The following is a 22,817-nucleotide window of genomic DNA, read 5'->3' as shown; positions in this document are numbered from 1 at the left end:
ATGAGAGGAACCAGAAGATGGCACACAACACGGGAGCCAGAACAGGGTCACTGACAGCCCTCCTTCTCTCTGGAGGGTCCCCTGAGCCCTGAGGCAGACAAACCCCCCAGCTCCCACCTACTACCTACAATGGCCACACCTAGCAAGTGATAGGCCCCGTGTCCCCTTTGGATTCCTACCTCCCCAAAGACAGGGCATGGGCTCTCAGAAAGCACGAGGGGAACAGAGGTCTGATCCTGTGCTCTCCTCTTGTTGCTGCACCTTTGGGCCCCCCCAGGTCCCGTGGAAATGTCCCCAAGAAGCTAGAGCTGGGGGTGTCCAAGCTATTTCTTAACCACAGTGCCGAGAACATCCTGGAGGCCCTGCTAGACCAGGCTTCCAAGCTGAGAAGCCAGACTGGGGGCAGAGTCCTGGGGGAGGGGCCAGTGGCAGGGGCGCCTGCCTCCAGTTTGGAGGTGTGTCTGTACTGGGTAGCAACCAGTATTCTGGCTGAATAACAGCCCAGGGAAGATGGAGGCACTGGGAGAAGCTGGTAGGGGGAGGAAATAGAGCTGGAAGGTGGGTTTGGGGACTGGGGGCTCCTTTAACTCCCTAGGCTTCAGGCCCTAGGAGTCTTTGGGGGAGGAAGCCATTGGGCCCTATCCACCCCTCCTACCTGCCTCACGCAAGGTGTTGATGTTGTGACTCAGTGTGACCGAGAGCTGGCTGTGCCCAGGGCCCCAGATGCAGACTCCACCCAGAGCTAGGCTGACCGTGTCAGCATGGAGGCTGGCCTGGCCCTCAAGGCTCCCCGTCTGGGCCTGCAGTCGCCCCCTCAGCTGGAGCTCTCCTGGCAAGGCCTGGCTGCCATTCTGGACAAGGATGCAGGTCACACTGTGCACACTGGTGCTGTTCCCTGCCTTCTCATGCTTGTCCCGCAAGAGGAATCCCAGCACAGCTGAGCCGGCAGTGACCTTGATGGTACCTGCAGAGGATGGGAGAGAACCCATACAAAAAAGGGGGTCAGCCCAGGGTACTGGGCTGCTTTGGGAAGGAAGGCAAAGAATCCTGGGGCAGGAAGTTCCTAGATCCATGATAAAATTCTAATTCATGTCGGAGAGAGCATATCTGGGAAATGGACCAAATTAAACCACCTCTCCTGCAGGATGCCCCAAGGACCAAGCAAGCTAATTCACAAATAAAAGAGATTTGGCCGAAAAGCAGCAAGCCTGATGAGGCGTGTCTGTTGATACCAGTGCTGAATCCTGCTCAGGAGAGTCACGGATCAACGTGATAGAAAGCCCCCATTTTACAGACAACAAAACTGAGACCCAGAAAGCCTCGAGGGGTCCAACCTGGAATTCTACGGAGAGAAAAATTGCTCAGAGGTCTCTTCCACCCACTTGAGAAAAAGATTCCACACCCTTAAGCTAGTCCCACACACCCTTAAGCTAGTCCCATTCCAATACATAACTCATGCATTTAGAGAAATTCTTGCTTTTATCAGAACCATTTACATCTCCTCACCCCATGGGGCTCCAGTAGGGTCTTGACATGGTTCAAATGCCCTCATACCTCTCTCCTTTCATTCAAGGTTTGACTCGGGGGTCACCACCTCCAAGAAGCCTTGCTTGGCCTTTCTGCACCCCCAGGCTGGGTTAGACACCCTTGTTCTGTGCTACCAGACATAGAGCTCTTGCTAACCTCTATCACAGAGTCCAGAGCACTTTCTATACAGACGGGAATTTCTCGCAGAATCTTGAAATCATCTTTTTCAAATTCCTTACATTTTAGGGCCCTATGTCACCATGCCCTACAAGATGTTAACCAGTGTGAAATAATGTCAATAGAACAGTGTGGAATCGAGGAATAGACCCATACACAAATTGTCAATTGATTTTTGACAAAAGTGCAAAGGTAACTAACCGGGAAAAGGATAGTCTTTTTAATAAATGTGCTGAATTGTTTGGAAATCCACATGTGAAAAAACTATCGTGAACTTTACCCAAACAGATACACAAATTAATTCAAAATTAACCATATAAGAAAAGGGAACCCTCCTACACTGTTGGTGAAAATGTAAACTGGTGCAGCCATTATGGAGAACAGTAAGGAGGGTCTTGAAACATATAAAAATAGAGTTACCATATGATCCAGCAATTCCACTCCTGAGCACATATCCAGGAAAGATGAAAATTCTAATTCGAAAAGATACAGGCACCCCAATGTTCATTGCAACAGTATTTACAATAGCCAAGACATGGAAGCAACCTAAGTGTCCATCAACAGATGAACGGATAAAGAAGATGTGGTGCATATATACAATGGAATATTAGCCATAAGAAAAGAATGAAATATGCTATCTGCAACAGCATGGATGGACCTGGAGATTATCCACATTATATTAAGTTAATTAAGTCAGACAGAGAAAGACAAATATCATATGATATTGCTTATATGCGGAATCTAAGAAAAAAATGATACAAACGAACTTATTTACAAAACAGACTTAGAGAACGAACTTATGGTTACCAGGGGGGAGGGTGGGGGAGGGAAGGATTGGGAGTTGGGAACTGACATGTACACACTACTATATTTAAAATAGATTACCAACAAGGACCTACTGTATAGCACAAGGAACTCTGCTCAATATTCTGTAATAACCTAAATGGGAAAAGAATTTGAAAAAGAATAGATACATGTATATGCTTAACTGAATCACTCTGCTGTGCACCTGAAACTGACACAACATTGTTAATATGCTCCAATATAAAATTAAAATTTTAAAAAAATAAATAAAAGAAAAGATACATGCACCCCAATGTTCATAGCAGCATTATTTACAATAGCCAAGCCCTGGAGGCAACCTAAGTGTTCATCAGCAGATGAATGGATAAAGAAGTTGTGGTATAACAGATGTCGAGGACAAACGTATGGACACCAAGGGGGGAAAGTGGCAGGGGTGGTGGTGGTGGTGTGATGAATTGGGAGATTGGGATTGACATGTATACACTGATGTGTATAAAATAGATAACTAATAAGAACCTGCTGTATAAAAAAATAAATAAAATAAAATTTAAAAAAAAAGATGTGGTACAGATATGCAATGGAATATTACTCAACCATAAAAAAGAATAAAATATGCCATTGCAGCAGCATGGATGGACCTGGAGATTATCATACTAAGTGAAGTAAGTCAGAGAAAGACAAATATCAATATCATATGCGAGCACTTATATGTGGAATCTAAAATATGACTCAAATGAACTTATTTACAAAACAGAAGCAGACTCACAGACATAGAAAACAAACTTATGGTTACCAAAGGGGAAAGGGTGAAGGAGGGATAAATTAGGAATTTGGGATTAACAGATACACACTACTGTATATAAAACAGATAAACAACAAGGTCCTGCTCTATAGCACAGGAAACTGTATTCCATATCTTGTAATAACCTATAATGGAAGACAATCTGAAAAAGATATATATATATATATATAAAACGAATCACTTTGCTATACACTTGAAACTAACGCAACATTGGAAATCAACTGTACTTCAATAATAAATAAATAAAATTAACCACACACCTAAACTTAAAACCTAATATCATAACACTTCTAGAAAAAAAATATGAGAGAAAAATTTGTGGCCTCAGCCAAATATTTCTACCTCCACTTTTCAAAAGACACCATTAAAAAAATAAAAAGACATAGATCAGGAGAAGATATTTTAAAACCCCTGATAAAGGACTTGTATAAATGGTTCCCTAATTCAATAATAAAAAACAAGCCACTTGATTTTTTAAATGGGCAAAAGGTTTGAATAGACACTTCACCAAAAAAGATTTACAAGTGGCAAATAAGGCAATGAAAAGATGTTTGACAAAATTAGTCATTAGGGAAATGCAAATTAAGACCAAAATGAGATACAACTACAAAAACAATTCGACTGATCAAAGAAACAAACAAACAAAAAAACCCAAAGCCAAAAACTGCCAGTACAAATTGCTAGCAAGGATGCAGAGCAACTAGAACGCTCACACATCGCTGGTGGGAATGGACAATGGTGCTGCTACTCTGGAAACAGTCTGGCAGGTTCCTATAAACATATACTTGCCACACAACCCAGCAATCCTACTCCTAGGTATTCACCCAAGAGAAATGAAACCATATGTTCCCACAAAAACCTATAGACCAATGATTATTGAAGCTTTATTCATAATTGGAAATTACGGGAAACAACTCAAATATCCTTCAGCTGTGAATGGATAAACTGCAGTATATCCATAGAATAGAATATTACTCACCAGGAAAAAGGAAAAAGAACTACTGATACATACAACTTTGATGAACCTCAACCACATTACGTTGGGCAAAAGATCCCATACTCAAAGCTTACGTGTTGTATGATTCCATTTCATGTGACATCCTGGAATAGCCCAAACCATAGGGACAGACAACATCTCAGTGGTTGCCAGGGACAGGGGGTGGGGGAAAGGCTGATGACAATGAGCAGCAGGAAGGAAATTTTTGGGGTGATGGAACTATTCTGTATCAGGACTGTGTTGATGGGTACACAACTGTATGAGTTTATCAAAACTTGAAGGGGTTTTCCCCATATGTAAATTGTACCCCAAGAAATTATACCTTAATAATTGCCTTCAAAAATGTGGGCCTCCCTGGTGGCGCAGTGGTTGAGAGTCCGCCTGCCGATGCAGGGGACACGGGTTCGTGCCCCGGTCCGGGAGGATCCCACATGCCGCGGAGCGGCTGGGCCCGTGAGCCGTGGCCACTGAGCCTGCGCGTCCGGAGCCTGCGCTCCGCAGCGGGAGAGGCCAGAACAGTGAGAGGTCCCCGTACCGAAAAAAAAAAAAAAAAAAAAGAAGCAATGTGGGACTTCCCTGGTGGTCCAGTGGTTAAGACTCCACCCTTCCACTGCAGGGGGCACGGGTTCAATCGCTGGTCAGGGAACTAAGATCCCACATGCTACATGGCATGGCCAAAAACAAAAGAAGCAATGTGTGTTAAGAGATCAGCATGAGGGTCTGTTAGTTATCAGCTGCAAATGATAAACTTCAGAAAGATGAAGGGGAGACCATCGTGTAACTCAAAGTAAACTTGAGGAGAACAGCACGCTGCTTGATTGTATTTAAATTTTTTCAAACCCATGTCATTTGATCTTTAGACAGGTATTTTATTATGCAATTTGGTTTTGCCACAATTTAACCAATTAGGAATTAGGAGGGTCAGTGTTAATATTAAGATTAGAGAATGACACTATTCCCCCAAGGTAGGTGGGAAAGCAGAGTCTTTAGATTCTGAAACACAGGGCCCTGGACAGATGTCCAGCTAGGGTGCTACGGTCAAGGATGCTTGGGCAGAAGATCCCATTTTGTATAATTCTGACTTTTGGAAACTTGTTAATGTTTCACATAATCAAAAAATAAATGCACAAAATCAGTAAAGATAGGGGGAACCTGAAAATGGAATACAAACAGAAACCAGTGAACCAACTGTACTTCAAATGATTTACAACATCACACGGGGTGGGTGGGAGATTAACTCCAACTAACATTTAAACACCGTGTTTGCGGACTTTCCTAGCGCAGTGGATAAGACTCCACACTCCCAATGCAGGGGACCCAGGTTTGACTCCAGGTCAGGGAACTAGATCCCACATGCACGCCGCAACTAAGAGTTCTCATGCCACAACTAAGGAGCCCGCCTGCTGCAACTAAGGAGCCTGTGTGCCGCAACTAAGATCCAGCACAACGAAATAAATAAATATTTAAAAATAAATAAACACCGTGTTTAGATTTATACCCTCAGGCCAAAGACAAGAAGAACTCTAAACAAATATTGAATTCTAGTTAAAAGGGTTTATTTCCTCAAAGGTATAGGTTAGTAATTCTGACTACTTTCTATGTATCCTAGGGCTGAAGAAATAATTAAATATGTTGTGAATAATTGGAGCCAGGTTTCTTACTGTTGAAGAAGGGGATAAGAAATATGAAAAGGGGGAAGAAACAGAATGAGCTTTTTGATGATGGACTGGAATTAAGGACTAATGGTTGTAAACTTATTTACCTGTAGATAGACAGATATAGTTGTGTGTGCATGTATGTACACACATATATTTTCTTGGTCTGTCCATTGAGAAGGCCTAGAAAGACAGATACTTCAGTAGGAGTAAATACACCTAGAACCCAGATCTTAGTTTCTAAATACCGTTTTGCACAAAAAGGAACCAGGAATCCTTGGAGAAATGACTTATTCCATCTCAGGGAAAATACAACATGAGATTGAAACATCTTTTTGGTCATAAAGGAAGGAAGTGGTCAAGGAATGATAGGGACATGTCAAAAGGACACAGGAGGAGTTCTAGTTCCATGAATGGTGGAGACACTTAAATGGACCAACCCTCCCAAGGTAACAATTGTACACTCTGGACAAAATATATGAAACAGTTACCTGAAGTGGCTGGAGACTGACCATAAACAGGCAGACAGTGGAGGGGAGTTAAAACTTGAAGGAAAGGACCAGCAATAGTTGAGTTGTATGTTTTTACTCTTTTTTGGTGCCATGCAGGGTGAAGGAAACTCACACAGAAATCTATGGTCTTACTGATTAAAGAATCAAAGAACAGAGTTCAAGGTGACAATAGCAAATGGAAAGTGAAGTGGGAAATTCCAGAGAGAGCCACATGGGGGAATCCCAAATTCTACCTATAAACTCTCTCCAAAGCTAATCCTTGAACTTCACAAGGGTAGTACAGACTCCAAGCAGACCAGCTAAGATAAAAGAGCTGAAAATTATTTCCACTGCAGCCCACCAGAGGAAAGACAGAGTTTGGATTTTGAGCCCAGCCAAGTTAACTGCATGCTAAAATTTTTAAAAATAACAATACTCTTTAGAGAAATATAAAAGAATCAGAGTCTTAACATCATTCAAAATGTCTAGAATACAATCTCAAATTACTAGACATACATAGAAATAGGAAAATGTAACCTATATTTAAGAGAAAGGGCAATCATCAAGGGAGATCAACCCCAAGATGACCTAGACATTGGAATTAGCAGATAAGGATTTTAAAACAGCTCTTACAAACATGCTCAAAAATATAAGGAAAATATAAATTAATAAAAAGAGCCTAGTGGTGATTTTAGAACTAAATAAAATACATAAAATCTGTGATTGAAAAGAAATTATTGGATGGTCTTAACATTTTTATTGGCTGGTGTTTGGAGAAGAAAGATTAAAGAGCCAGTGAACTGGAAGATAGATTGATAGATATCTGAAGAAAAGAGAAAAGAGACTGAAAAGGTCAACAGATCCTCAGAGATCTGTGGAACAATATAGAAACTTCTAAAGCACATGCAGTTAGAAATCCCAGGAGGAGAGGACAATGAGAATGGGACAGAAAGAAATCTTTGAAGAAGTAAATATGAAAAACTTCTAAATGTGTTAAGAGATATACATATGCATTTTTAAAATATCCTTCAAGAATCAGGGCAAAATAGAACATTTTCAAATAAATGAAAACTAAGGGAGTTCATTGTTGTAAGCCAGACTTACAAGAAATGCGAAAGGTGATCCTTTTTTTTTTTTTAATTTTTATTGGAGTATAGCTGCTTTACAATGTTGTGTTAGTTTCTATAAAGGTGATTCTTTATACTGAAGAGAAATGATACCAGAAACTGTAAGTAGAATGTGAAAGAACATACAGAAACATAGTTGAAAGAGCAACAGATAAATTAACACTGAGTTCTAAAATTTTTTAAAAATCAGCCAAAAGAAGGCAAAAAAAGGGTAACAGAGGAACAAAAAAATATATGGGAAAGTAGAAAACAAAACAGCAAAATAGTAGACGCAAATCTAATCATATCAATAATTACATTAAAGATAAATCAAGTAAATACCATAATTAAAAGGCAGAGAGGGCTTCCCTGGTGGCTCAGTGGTTGAGAGTCCGCCTGCTGATGCAGGGGACACGGGTTCGTGCCCCGGTCTGGGAAGATCCCACATGCCGCGGAGCGGCTGGGCCCGTGAGCCATGGCCGCTGAGCCTGCACGTCCGGAGCCTGTGCTCCGCAACGGGAGACGCCACGACATTGAGAGGCCCGCGTACCACAAAAAAAAAAAAAAAAAAAAGGCAGAGATTGTCAGACTGGAAATAAAAGCAAAATCCAACTGCATGTGGGCTACAAGAAATGTACCTCAAATATAGGAAATATATATTTGAAAGAAAAAGCATGGAAAAATATATACAGTACAAATTCCAATAAAAAACAAAAGTGGCAACGTTAATATCAGACAAAACAGACTTCAAGACAAAGAACTGTGTGAGAGAGAAACAGTCCACTTCACAATGATAAACAGGTCAATTCATCAAGAATGCATAATAATCATATTTGCTTATGCACCTAATACTAGTACATCAACATACATGAAGCAAAAATAGACTGAAAGCAAGAAATAGAGAAATCCACATAGCTGGAGAGTTTAACACACTTCTCTCATTAATTGATAAAATAACCAGACAAAAAAAATCAGTAAAGATATATATCAGAGCAATACAACCAAGGACCTTGACTTAACATTTATAGAACGTGACACCCAACAACAGCAGAATACCAATTCTTTTTAAGTGCATAAGGTATGTTCACAAGATAGATATAGACTGGCCCATAAAACAAGTCACAGCAAATTTTAAAAGACTTATCCTACAGAAGAGATCCTCTGATCACAATGAAATTAAATATTAAAAAACTGTCTAGAAAAATCTCAAATATTTGGATATTAAGCAACATACTTCAAATACATGGGTCAAAGAAGAAATCACAAGTTTGAAAATATTTCAAAATAAATGATAATGAAAACACATGACATAAAAATTTGTGGGATGCAGCTAAAGGAACTTAAGAGGAAAATGTATGGTTTTATATGCTTATATTAGAAAAGAAAAAAGGTCTAAAAATCAATGGCTTGAGGATCTGCCATAAATAAACTGTAAAAAAAGAGCAAAAGGGTCTTCCCTGGTGCCGCAGTGGTTAAGAATCCGCCTGCCAATGCAGGGGACACGGGTTCGAGCCCTGGTCTGGGAAGATCCCACATGCCGCAGAGCAACTAAGCACATGCGCCACAACTACTGAGCCTACGCTCTCTAGGGCCTGCGAGCCACAACTACTGAAGCCCGCGTACTCTACAGCCCATTCTCTGCAACAAGAGAAGCCAGCGCAATGAGAAGCACTCTCACCGCAACAGAGTAGCCCCCACTCGCCGCAACTAGAGAAAGCCCACGTGCAGCAATGAAGACCCAACACAGCCAAAAATAAATAAATTTATTAAAAAAAGAAGAGTAAAGTAAACCCAAATTAAGTGTAAGAAAGGAAATAATAGAGATAATGGCTGAGATCAATGGAACTGAAAAGAGACAAGAGAGAAAATTAACAGATCCAAAATTTGGTTCTTTGAAAGGATTAACAAAATTGATGAAATCCAAGTTAGACTAATAAGGAAGAGAGAGAAGAAACACAAGTAACAACTATTAGTGATGAAAGCAAGGGTATCACTATAGATCCTGCATACATGAAAAGGATTATAATACATATAATGAACAACTATGCCAATAAATTAGACTACTTAGTGGAGATGGACAAATTCCTTGAAAAATATAACTTACGCAAACTGACGCGTGATGAAATAGAAAATCTGAATAGCTTTATATATCTATTCATTTTCAAAAAAAAAATTTCCACAAAGTCCAGATGGCTTCTCTCCTAGAGTCCATCAGACAATTACGGGAGCATTCACACTAATCTTATACAAACTCTTTCAGAAAATAGAAGGGAAGAAAGTACTTCTCAACTTGTTTTATGAAGTTAGCATACAAAGGGGAAAAATGCTTAACAGTGAAGAAACTTCGCAGACATTACCTTAATCAAGTGATCAAAACTGATGTCACCAGTAGCACTGGGACAAACTGACATCAGGTGGTATTCTGCCAACGAGGCTTTTTTGAAAATAGTCATGAGGAAGCATCTAACAAAGCCCAAATGAGGGATATTCTACAAACTTTGAAATATAATCATGAAAGAGAAAGAAATACAGAGGAACTGATCCAGAATAAAAGAGACCAAAGAAACAATACGACTAAATGTAATGCACAATTCAGGATTTTCTTTTACTATAAGGGACATTAATGGGATAACTGGTGGAATCTGAATAAGGTTTGTAGATAACAGCCTTATATAAATGTTAATTTTCTGATTTTGAGAACTGTACTGTGGAATGTAGGAGAATGTCTATTTTTAGGAAATAAACATTGAACTATTTAGGGGTGAAGAACTATCATGTCTGCAGCTTAGTACAATACAGTTCAAGAATAAAAAATTTTAGGGACTTCCCTGGCGGTCCAGTGGTTAAGACTCTGTGCTTCCATTGCAGGGGGCGCAGGTTCGATCCCTGGTGGGGGAACTAAGATACTGCATGCCTCATGGCTTGGCCAAAAAAAAACTTACATGCAAATAATAATGTCTTATACACACACACATACACACACACACACACACATACACACACACACACACACACACACACACACACACACACATAGAGGGAGACAGAAAAACAAAGAGAGAGAATAAAAATGATAAAGCAATTGTGATAAATGTCAATAATTGGTGAACCTAGGTAAAGAGCCTATGGGATTCCTTGTAATATTCTTGCCACTTTTCTGTAAGTCTGAAATCATGTCAAAATAAAAAGTATTAAATGTAGCCACTCTGAAAAACAATATGGAAATTCCTCAAAACGTTAAAACTTGAACTACCATATGATCCAGCAAATCCACTCCTGGGTATTTATCTGAAGAAAATGAAAACAGTAATTAGAAAAGATATATGCACCCTTACGTTCATTGCAGCATTATTTACGATAGCCAAGATATGGAAGCAACCTAACTGTCCATTGACAGATGAATGGATAAAGAAGATGTAGTGTGTGTGTGTGTGTGTGTGTGTGTGTGTGTGTGTGTGTATGTCTATATATATATATATAAAATGGAATACTACTCAGCCATAAGAAGAATGAAATCTTGCCATTTCCGACAACATGGATGGTCCTAGAGGGTATTATGCTAAGTGAAATAAGTCAGACAGAGAAGGACAAAAACTGTATGATTTCACTTATATGTTGAATCTTAAAAAAAGAAACAAATAAGCCAACAAACATAAAATGGAAACTGAGTCACAGATTCAGAGAACAAACAGGTGGTTCCCAGAGGGGAGGTGGGGGGGGGAGGAAGAGAGAAATAGGTGAGAGAGATTAAGAGGCACAAACTTCCAGCTGCGAGATAAATGAGTCACGGGTCTAAAATGTACAAGGTGGGGAACAGAGTCGACAACTGTGCAATATCTCGAGATAAATGAGTCATGGGTCTAAAATGCACAATGTGGGCAACAGAGTCGATAACTGTGCAATATCTCGAGATAAATGAGTCATGGGTCTAAAATGCACAATGTCGGGAACAGAGTCAATAACTGTGCAATATCTTTGTATGGTGACATATCATAATTAGACTTATCGTGATCATTTGAAACACAGAAATATTGAGTCACTATGTTGTGTAACAGGAATTAACACCGTGTTGTACTTCAATTATACTTCAAAATTATACTTCAAAAACAAACTCATAGAAAAAGAGATGACTTCAATAAATGGTGGAAAAACTGGACAGCTACGTAGAAGAATGAAATTAGAACACTCCCTGACACCATATACAAAAATAAACTCAAAATGGATTAGAGACCTACATGTAAGGCCAGACACCATAAAACCCCTAGAGGAAAACATAAGCAGAACACTCTTTGACATAAATCGTATCAATAGCAATATTTCTTCGGATCCGTCTCCTAAAGCAAAGGAAATAAAAGCAAAAATAAACAAATGGGACCTAATTAAACTTAAAAGCTTTTGCACAGCAAATGAAACCATCGACAAAACAAAAAGACAACCTACTGAATGGGAGAAAATGTTTGCAAATGATACGACTGATAAGGGGTTAATATCCAAAACATATAAATAGCTCATATAACTCAATATCAAAAAAAACTCCCAAAACCCACAAACAACCCGAGTAAAAAATGGACAGACATTTTTCCAAAGAGGACATGCAGATGGCCAATAGGCACATGAAAAAGATGCTCAACGTCATTAACCATCAGGGAAATGCAAATTAAAACCACAATGGATATCACCTCGCATCTGTCACCAAAAAGAACAAATAACAAATGTTGACGAGGACAAGGAGAAAAGGGAACCCTCGTACATTGTTGGTGGGAATGTAAATTGGTGCAGCCACTATGGAAAACAGTATGAAGGTTTCTCAAAAAGCTAAAAATAGAATGACAATATGACCCAGCAATTCCACTCCTGGGTATATATCCAAAAAAATGAAAACACTAATTCGAAAAGATACATGCACCTCAATGATCATAGCAATGCTATTTACAATGGCCACGATATGGAAGCAATTCATCCATCAACAGATGAATGAATAAAGAAGATGTGGTATATATATACAGTGGAACACTACCCAGCCATAAAAATGTAATGAAATTTTGCGATTTCCAGCAACATGGATGGACTTGGAGCGTATTATGCTAAGTGAAGTAAGTCAGACAGAGAAAGACAAATACTGTATGATGCCACCTCTACGTGGAATCTAAAAATTAAACAAACTAGTGAATATAACAAAAAAGAAACAGACTCACAGATATAGAGAACAAACTGGTGGTTACCAGTGGAGAGAAGGGGGGGGGGGGCGACGGGCAAGAATGGGGTAGGGGATTAAGAGGTATAAACCATTATGCATAAAATTAAAAAGCTACAAGAATATATTGTACAACACAGGGAATACAGCCAATATTTTATAATAACTTTAAATGGAGTATAACCTTTAAAAATTGTGAATCACTGTATTGTACACCTGTAACTTATATAAAATTGTACATCAACTCGAGTTCAATTTTTTTAAAAAAGATCAATTTGTAGTTACCAGAGGTGGGGGATGGGCAGGGATTGGATGAAGGCAATCAAAATGTACAAACTTCTTGGTGGGAATGTAAGTCGGTGCAGCCGCTGTGGAATACAGTATGGAGGTTCCTCAAAAAACTAAAAATAGAATTACCATATGATCCAGCAATTCCACTGCCGGGCATATAGCTGGACATAACTCTAATTCAAAAAGATACATGCAGCCCTATGTCCACAGCAGCACTATTCACAATAGCCAAGACATGGAAACAACCTAAACGTCCATCGACAGATGAATGGGTAAAGAAGATGTGGTACATATGTACAGTGGAATACTACTCAGCCATAAAAAAGAACAAAATAATGCCATTTTCAGCAACATGGATGCAACTAGAGATTATCATGCTAACTGAAGTAAGTCAGAAAGAGAAAGACAAATACCATATGATATTACTTATATGTGGAATCTAAAAGATGACACAAATGAACCTATCTTTGAAACAGAAACAGAATCATGGATATAGAGAACAGATTGGTGGTTGCCAAGGGGGAGGGGGTTGAAAGAGGGATGGAGTGGGAGGTTGGGGTTAGCAGATGCTTTTATATACAGAATGGATAAACAACAAGGTCCTACTGTATAGCACAGAGAACTATATTCAATATCCTATGACAAACCATAATGGAAAAGAATATTTAAAAAAAGAATGTGTATATACGTATAACTGAATCACTTTGCGGTACATCAGTAATTATCACAACATTGTAAATCAAGTATACTTCAAAAAAAATTTTTTTTAAAAGGTACAAACTTCCAGTTATAAGATAAATAAGTACTAGGAATACAATGTACAACATGATAAATATAATTAACACTGCTCTGTTATATATGAGAGTTGTTAAGAGAATAAATCCTAAGAGTTCTTACCATAAGAAAAAAGTTTCTTTCTATTTCTTTAATTTTGTGTCTATGTGAGATGATGGATGTTCACTAAACTTATTGTGATAATCATTTCCTGATGTATGTAAGTCAAATCATTATGCGGTACACAAACTTATACAGTGCTCCTTGTCAATTACATCTCAATACAACTGGAAGAGAAAAAAGTGTTAGAAAAAATTTGTTTGGGGAACACTGCACCCAACTCTCCTACCTGGATATTTCCAACGTCCATTAGCATGTTAAGGCTCTGACAAGTCCTGCACAAGGAAGCCTGTTTGGTATTTAGAGAGCAGAAGATTCACTTTGTCTGAACGGGTATTAATTTCTGACAGAGGGGTTTCGCCAGTGTGTCAGACACTGGAACAGAGCATCAGTGGACTTGAAAATGTATAGGATTTCATCTACGCTGTGGACCCGCAGAAAGTATTTGCCAGATCCCCACTGTCCCTGCCCCATGGCGTTCCCCAGGCTCTCACCTTCTGTGAGTGTCTCCTTCTGCTTCAGCACACCTGTGAGGGTCAGAAGACGGGGCACGGCTGCCCAGGTGTGCTGGGCTTGGCTCTGCAGGGTCAGGACCTGGCCTCCCCTCTGCTCTTCAGATGCCTTGAAAAAAAGCTGCACTGTGTTCTGGTCTAGCAGTGCCTTGGAAAACAGCCAAATCCTAGGAAGGAAAGCGATGGGGGCATGGAAAACGTTGGCATCTATCCCTGCAGGCAAATGGTATTTTTCCTCTTCAAATAAGCAGGCCAGCCCATAACAGGTGCATTCCTGAACCCCACTGTCCAGACCCATCAAGGGACTGCCTTACTGGCCCTCAGCCCACAGGGATACAGGGTAATAGGGGGTTAAGATCATGGGCCTTGAGGTCAGTCAAACATGAATTCGAATCCCAGGGCTACTGCTCACTCACTGTGTGGCCTTGCACAAGGACATGACCTCCCTGAACCTCAGTCTCGTCTTCTGTAAAGTGGAGGCAAAAATGGAACAACTGATGTTGATGAGCTGACACTGCTAATGAGTTATCGATGTATGTTGTTAGGGTGAGGGACAAGGGAAAAAACAGCCCCAGGAAGCCTGCTGTTAAACTTCCTGGAGCACTGGAGCAGGGGACATGGTCCCTATCATCCCTGTGGTATGTTATTGACAGGATACCATAAGAGATACTTCCCTCAAGTACCAAGACCAGGAACAAGGTCAGCCATGCTTTCCTTGGTGAACATTCACACAGGTATGTGAGGGGGCGTGTGTTTTCCCATAAGGAAGGGCACTGTTTGCAAATAATGCCATTGGTTGGTTTCTCTTTTTGCACTGGCTACTAGGAAGCCCAGAGACAAATCTTCAGCTCCACTCTAGAAAATGGCATTTGTTTACCAATGCCACTTTGAGCACCTTCCCATTTTTCCTTCCCTTCACCCTAATTTCCTTATGTATTTTTTTTAAACCCAGAACAAGAGTTGGCAAGCTATGCGCCTGTGGGCCAAAACCAGCCCACCCCCTGTTTAGTAAATAAAGTTTTATTGGAACTCGGCCACACCCATTCATTTACATAAGTACTTGCAACAGAGACCACATGGCCCACAGGTCCAAAAGTATTTACCATCTGGCCCTTTCCTGAAAGTTTGCTAATTCTTGACCTAGAACAATATATATTTTCACATCTGCCTCAAACCCTTTTTAGATTGGGAATAAGGATGTGCAGATGGATGAATAGGCAGGTGGACACACAGGCGTAGATGGTAATTCCAGGGACAGGGTTATCTAGGACCATGTCCAAAGCCTTAAAGCAGCTCTATGGCAGCTGGAAGCGAACGTTCTCGCTGGCCAGAAGCTGGTTTGGAATTCACACGTGCTGTCCAATTAATTCTAGGACAACCCTAAGAAGCAGGTTGAGAAACTGAGGCACAGAAGGGCACAGTGTCTCACCCAAGGTTCCCGAGGCAGCAATGGCAGAGCTGGGATTTGAACCCAGGCTGGCTCCCTATCCCAGGCCATATCATAGTGAACATGTCATTATGTGAAAATATAGTCAGAGATGACAAACTGGAGGGAAATACACCAACATATTCCCCATGACTGCCTCTAGTGATTTTTGGTTTACTCCTTATTCATTATTATAATCTTTCAAGTCATCTAAAATGAATGCTGTTGTAACTAAAAAAGAAAACAGATCAAAGTGGAAAACTGAATGCCTCCTCCCTTCCATTCCCTCAAAGCCTTAAAAATCAAGAATGGCACAAACGGGGGTAATTCAGGCATGGTTCCAGAGGAACCTCTGGATGATGATTTTCCATCTCCCAGGACGCCAGGCCTTTGACCTCGGAGGCCCCCTCACCCCTCACAGGCCACTTGGGGATGGGTACCTGTCTGGGGTAACCTTGCCGGACAGCTGCAGCTGAACAGCTCTGGGGGCACTAAGGACCTCCTGGCGGAGAAGGACGTTCATGCCCCAGCCCTGGCTGCTCCTCCAGGTATCCTGGCTGGCAGTGGCCTCCAGCAGAACGAGCGCCTCACCAGACACGTGCACAGACAGGGAGCCGTTGAGGTTGCGCTCTTTGTAGCGCCCAGCAGCTGCCTGCACCTGCAGGGAGGCAGGAGAGAGCTCAGAAGTGGAGGGGGGACAGGAAGGGTCTGTGGGAGCTGGGAATGCAGAAGGCCCCTTCTTCCAGGAAGTCTTCCTGAGCCACTCCAGCTCTGAGCATCATCAAATGCAGCAGACTGCAAACACTCAGGAAGAGAAATGAGACAGAGAGAAGAATAGGGGACAGCCTTCCCTGACCCCAGCTCCTGGACCAGGAACAGAGTCTCATCTTGTCCTTTCCACCACATATCAAGTGGGATTACTTTCTTACAAATGGGGGAACTGCAGCTCAGAGAGGGTCACATATTCAACCTGGGCCTGCCTGGCTCTAAAACTCATGCTTGTGCCTGAAAGGGGGCTGCTGGAGAAAGCAGAGGACCCCTGTGCAGCTCAGTTACAGAAAAGGATGCTCCTAACAGTGTGCCCTGGGGCCCAGAGGACCCCTAGAAGCTCTGGAGGTCAAAGGGGAGAGTGCCCAGTGCATAAGGAGAGGGCCACACCTGGGGTCAGGCTTGACCAGGGCAATGGTCGGGGGGCGGGGAGGAGTGGGGGTGGGAGCAGCGAGGCCCACTCCTCCACCAGCTCTGCAGGACCTGAAGCCCCTTTCCTGATCTGGGCCTCAGTTTCCCCATCTACGGGGTAGAAACTGGCCTAGCCCGGTCTGCACATTACAATCACATGGGAAGCTTTTATAAGTAAGCCTGGTCCCTCCATATTTGAATTGATAAACTGTAGATCCATGCAATGCAATATTATTCAGTGATAAAAAGAAATGAGTTATCAAGCCGTGAAAAGACATGAAGGAAATGTAACTGCATATTCTAAACGAAAGAAGCCAATCTTTTATTTCAAGGCTACATACCGAATGAGTCCAACTGTATGACGTTCAGGGAAAAGGTAAAACCAAAAAGACAGAAAATGGCTCAGTGGCAGCCAGAGGTTAAGAGAGAGGGAGGGAGGAATCGGTGGATTGAGAAGGACTTTTAGGGCAGTGAAACTACTCTGTATGATACAGTAAAGGCTGATATACGATGTTATGCATTTGGCAAAACCCACAGAATGTACGACACAAAGAGTGAACCCTAAACATGAACTATAGACTTTAGTTAATAATAAATTAACACTGGTCCATCAATTTTAACAAAGGTACCGCACTAATGCAAGATGTTAATAAGACGGAAAACTGTATTGTGGGTAAAGGAGGTATATGGGAACTCTCCGTACTTTCTGCTCAATTTTTCTGTATACGTAAAACTGCTCTAAAAAATGAAGTTTATTAATTTTTTAAAAAGTGTGTCTGTGACCCCCTGACTAATCAACTCAGCATCTCCAGGCTGTGGTCCAGGTAGGTATGTTCTAAAAGCTCCCCAGGTGATTCTTTTTTTTTTTTTTTTTTTTTGCGGTACGCGGGCCTCTCACTGTTGTGGCCTCTCCCGTTGCGGAGCACAGGCTCCGGACGCGCAGGCTCAGCGGCCATGGCTCACGGGCCCAGCCGCTCCACGGCATGTGGGATCTTCCCGGACCGGGACACGAACCCGTGTCCTCTTCACCGGCAGGCGGACTCTCAACCACTGCACCACCAGGGAAGCCCTCCCCAGGTGATTCTAACATGCAGCTTGGGTTGGGAAGGTCCAGGGTACACCGTTCCCTCTGATTGGCTTCTGTGGGCCTGAGGGGTCCTACAGAGTGTGCGTTCTCAACAGGGGCAATATTGCCCTAAATGCATAATTGGTTCTTAGCAGGTAGGTTAAGAAAAACAACAACGTCTTATATAAGGCATAGGTATACATCAGCACATAACAGAAATACAGGACATCTGTGGACTTAAGTTTTCATAAAAGGGACGGTTAGAGGAAAAAAATGTCTAAAAAGTCTCCTTGGGCAGGGAGGCAATAATGAAAATTAGGTTGTGAAATACCAGTGGAAAGATACCCCGGAGGGATTTCAAGAGGGAGGATGGGGTTGAGAAGGCCAGGCTCCTGCCCCCATCCCCAGCCCCCATTCAATCACAGAGATAATGTGAGCAAAGGATTCTGCTGCTTTAAAAAGTAATAACAAAGTACAAACCCGTTAGGTGACCCAGCATCCAAGCTTCCAGCAGGACCACCCACCCACCACCTGCCTTGAGTGCCAGAGGCTGCATGGGCTCTGCAGCCAGACTGCTGGGTCCCCATGCAACATCCTGCACTTATGCGCTCCATGACCTTGTACAGGTCACGTCCCCTCTCTCTGTCCCAGAGTCTCATCTGCAGAATGCCGAGACAGCAGCACCACAAGGCATCCGTGAGATGATCCACATAAAGGGTTTAGAACAGAGCCTGGCACACAGTAAACACTCAACGGACATCAGCTCCCGTTACAACTGATGACAGCGACGGCACGGTTTCAAATCCTAGATGCCAGCTGCCCTCAGATGTGCCATGATTTTATATATTTCCTTGAAAGTGAAAAGGCTGCTAATGAAACAATGAACCAGCGTGGATTTGAAGACACATCTGATTTCACAGATGCCGACATGTGAAAAAACGTGCCTCTGAGAATGATCAGTTTCCATAATTCAGAGCCCTTCTCAGGCTCCACTCAAGTTTTCAAAACCCACAGGCACAGCAGGCATTTAAAAATTGCTATCGAGGGCTTCCCTGGTGGCGCAGTGGTTGAGAGTCCGCCTGCCGGTGCAGGGGACACGGGTTCGTGCCCCGGCCCGGGAAGATCCCACGTGCCGCGGAGTGGCTGGGCCCGTGAGCCATGGCCGCTGAGCCTGCGTGTCTGGAGCCTGTGCTCCGCAACGGGAGAGGCCACAGCAGTGAGAGGCCCACGTACCGCAAAAAAAAAAAAAAAATTGCTATCGAATTCCAGTCCTCATCCCTGTTGGGATTACCCATCCACACCTCCATCTCCCCAGCCCACGGCCTAATTCCTGCATACACAGCACACACAGCTTCCTTAGGGAAGCAACCGACGTGGGGGGCTTTCTAAGGAGCCAGCCCTGGAAGAGCAGAGCACAACCTTCCCACCTGGTCTCCTTTCTCTGCCCCTTCCTTTCCTTGTAGAGTGAAACCCTTTAGTGTTTCTACCCCACACTGGGTAAAATACTCTGGGGTTGAAAAAGCCATTCTGAAGGATCATACAGCTTCTCCCAAATCCAGCTACAGGACAGGGTTTGAGGACAATTCTGCTTCTCTCCATTTTCAAGGGTGAAATGTGATCCTTTCTCTCTCTCTCTCTCTCTCTCTCTCTCTCTCTCACACACACACACACACACACACACACACACACACACACACACACACACACACACACACACTGAAAACCCTTCTTGCCTGGACAATCACTTCCAAATGTGGAGGGACTGTCTGGCTAAGCTTAACATCGTGATGTGGCCCTCCCTCTGCTCCCTCCCCAGGGTCTCCATCCTCCTTTCCTTCCACCCCGTCTCCCAGCAAGCTGGCTGCTTGGAGACAACACTTGGCAGGTAGTTGAGGTCATCCCAAAGGGACCACCATCCATACCTGTAAGTTTGGAGGAAATGTTGGTCTGTGGGGATGTCTGAGCTGGAGGGAAAACACCAAGTGGGAGTCAGACCCGTTCAGCTGGACTGAGACCTGTTGGGAGGGGGAGTTGGAGAAGCACGGTCAGAGGGAGCAGGAGAATGAGATGCAGAATCCCAGAAGGTAGCTCGCTGGCATGGAGGAGGAACAGGTCATCCCAGAGTCTGCCCCAAACCCGGGCCCCACAGCAGATGCCAGAAGCCACCATCCTCCCTGGATGGTTCTCAGCCTAAATCTCACTGAGGCTGCATTACTCGGAAGCTTGAGAAGTGAGGCCCAAGACACGGGGCTGGGAGGACAGCTCTGGGACCCTGCACCCCCTCCTTCACCTGCCATGGTGCCTGCTCGTGCCTCCCATGTCCACGGCTGCCATTTATTTGACCCTGGCCATGAACTAGGCACTGGGAAGCTGGCTTTACAATTATCGTCTTATTTAATCATCACCCCTGCTCTCATATGCTGGTATTACTATTCCCATTTCACAGCTGGAAAAACTGATGCTCAGAGGGGTTAAGTAATTTACCCAAGGTGACACAGCAAGTCAGCAGTGGAGCTGGGATTTGAACTTGAAAGTTCCTTGGAGATGGGAATAGAAACACAGTCATCTGTGCAGCCCTGGTACATCACACAGAGCCTGGCACACAGCAAAGACAATCTGTATATGGTGAATTCATGAATAGACCTACAGTGGCTGCTATATATTTACCAAAATGTATTTCCTTTCCCTCCAGGACACATGGCTAAAATTACATTTCCCAGCCTCCCTTGCAGCTGGGTGAGGTCATGTGATGAGTTCTGGTCAATGGACTGTGGGCAGGAGTGGCATGGACTACGTATGGGCCTGGCCAATGAAAACCTCCTGCATAATTCTCACCCTCTTTCTCACCATCCACCAGCTGGGCAGAGCCACAAGGTGGAGGGAGCCTGGGTTCCTAGTTGACTGTGGAGCAGAGCCACACTGAACCGTGACGTGACTGGGGAATAAACTTCCACAGTAAAGCAAACTTTTATTACAATAGTGCATCTGATTCATCACATGCACACTGCCAAAATAAGGTCTGTGCTGTCAGTTTGCCAGGGCCACCCTGCCACCTCCTGTGCTGTCCCATACTGGACACCTGCTCGCTAACATTAAAGCCCCTCCTCCCTCAGCAAGGAGGCAGAACTCGGTCTTCTGACCTGGGACGTGACATTGTGGTTGATGGCAGCCCGTGCATCCACACCGCAGTCAAATGCTCCCTGGTGACTCCGCCTGAAGACAATGTCCCCATCCAAACTCAGGGCCTGGGGGAACCTCAGCTAGGAAGGAACAGACAGTACCCTTTACTCTCACCAACAGTCAAGTTCTGCCTGGAGGCCACCAACCAGCATTTGCCCGATGCGGGGATAGGTACCTGGGAGGAGTGAGCCACCTCCAGGGCCAGGCTGTGCCAGACTTGCCCACGCCGAGATCGGTCATGGTGCAGACCCCTTAAGTGCAGCAAGACTTTCTGGTTGACTTTCAGAGTGACCTCAACGTCCTTGTTCCTGGCCTGGGTGTACAAGAACCAACGGCCCTGAGAGAGGGGACTTCCCATCGCTGAGTGCCCGCAGAGGCCACCCATGGAACCCAGTTAAAGTGGTTCCCAAGATTGATGGGTGAAAGCACAGTCTACACTGTCCTGCTCACAGGAGAGGAAGTGCAGGGCAGGTACACATGGAGTCTTTGAACAGGTATGATAAACTCCAGAGCCCACAGGTAGGATGAGTGGGGTGGGCTTGAGGGCCTGTGTCTCATTCACAGGGAGTGTCCTGGTATTAGTCTGTTCTATTCACTGCTATATTCCTAACACTCAGCACAGGACCTGGCACATAGTAGGTGCTCAATAAATATCTAGAAGAACGCAGAATCACTAGTTGTAGTTGTAGCCTGAAACCCCAAAGCCACGCTAAGTGGAAGAATGTTTAACTCACAGTGTGGCAGGCAGAATAATATTCGCCCTCCCAAAGACATCCATGTCCTCAACCCTGGAACCTGTGAATTTGTAACCTTACAGGGAAAAAGGGACTTTGTGGTTAAGGATCTCGAGATGGGGAGATTATTCTGGATTATCCAGTGGGCTAATCACAAGGGTTTTTTTTTCTTTGTTTGTTTTGGGTGTTTTTTTGGCCATGCCATGTGGCATGCAGGACCTTAGTTCCCCGACCAGGGATTGCACCCGTGTCCCCTGCAGTGGAAGCGTGGAGGCTTAACCACTGGACTACTAGGGAATTCCCATCACAAGGGTTTTTATAAGAGGGAGGCAGTAGGGTCACAGTCAGAGAGAGTGGAAGATGCTACTCTGATAGCTTTTAGCAAAATGGACCATGAACCAAGAAACATGGGTGGCTTTTAGAAGCTAGAAAAGGCAAGGAAACAGATTCTCCCCTGGAGCCTCTAGAAAGAATGCAATCCTGGCAACACCTTGATTTTAGCCAAGGGAAACCCATTTTGGATTTCAGATCTCCAGAAATGTAAGATATATTTGTGTTGTTTTAAGCCGCTAAGTTTGTGGTAATTTGTTATAGTAGCAATAGGAAACGCATACACGTAGCTAATCACTTATTCACCCAACAACCATTAGCTTCTGCGCACACAACGTACAAGTAGCAGGTTGCCACCTTTTCCCATCTGCGCTGACTGAGAAGTTAAAAATTTCTTGCCACAGAATTTTATCATTGGTGTACATCTTTAAAAGAATACACAGCTTTATTTT

At 43.2% G+C, this 22,817-nt stretch overlaps 1 protein-coding gene across 1 annotated transcript in view; it reads right to left on the bottom strand.

The window, feature by feature from the left end:
• The window catches only part of LOC309832696 (uncharacterized protein), a gene marked incomplete at its 5' end in the record, with an annotated part of 144,772 nt that overhangs the window by 44,488 nt on the left and 77,467 nt on the right, over positions 1 to 22,817 (bottom strand). The window contains 6 exons of the mRNA XM_082670680.1: positions 656 to 964; positions 14,433 to 14,617; positions 16,317 to 16,534; positions 20,044 to 20,136; positions 21,262 to 21,381; positions 21,477 to 21,614. Of these exons, the coding sequence (XP_082526806.1) occupies positions 656 to 964; positions 14,433 to 14,617; positions 16,317 to 16,534; positions 20,044 to 20,136; positions 21,262 to 21,381; positions 21,477 to 21,614 (1,063 nt within the window). The remainder of the gene's footprint in view (positions 1 to 655; positions 965 to 14,432; positions 14,618 to 16,316; positions 16,535 to 20,043; positions 20,137 to 21,261; positions 21,382 to 21,476; positions 21,615 to 22,817) is intronic.

Source organism: Grampus griseus (genome assembly GCF_964374135.1).
Source record: "Grampus griseus genome assembly, chromosome: 14".
Taxonomy (NCBI): Eukaryota; Metazoa; Chordata; class Mammalia; order Artiodactyla; family Delphinidae; genus Grampus; species Grampus griseus.
The sequence above is the reverse complement of the archived record's forward strand: the minus strand, read 5'-3'. Positions and strand labels throughout refer to the sequence as shown.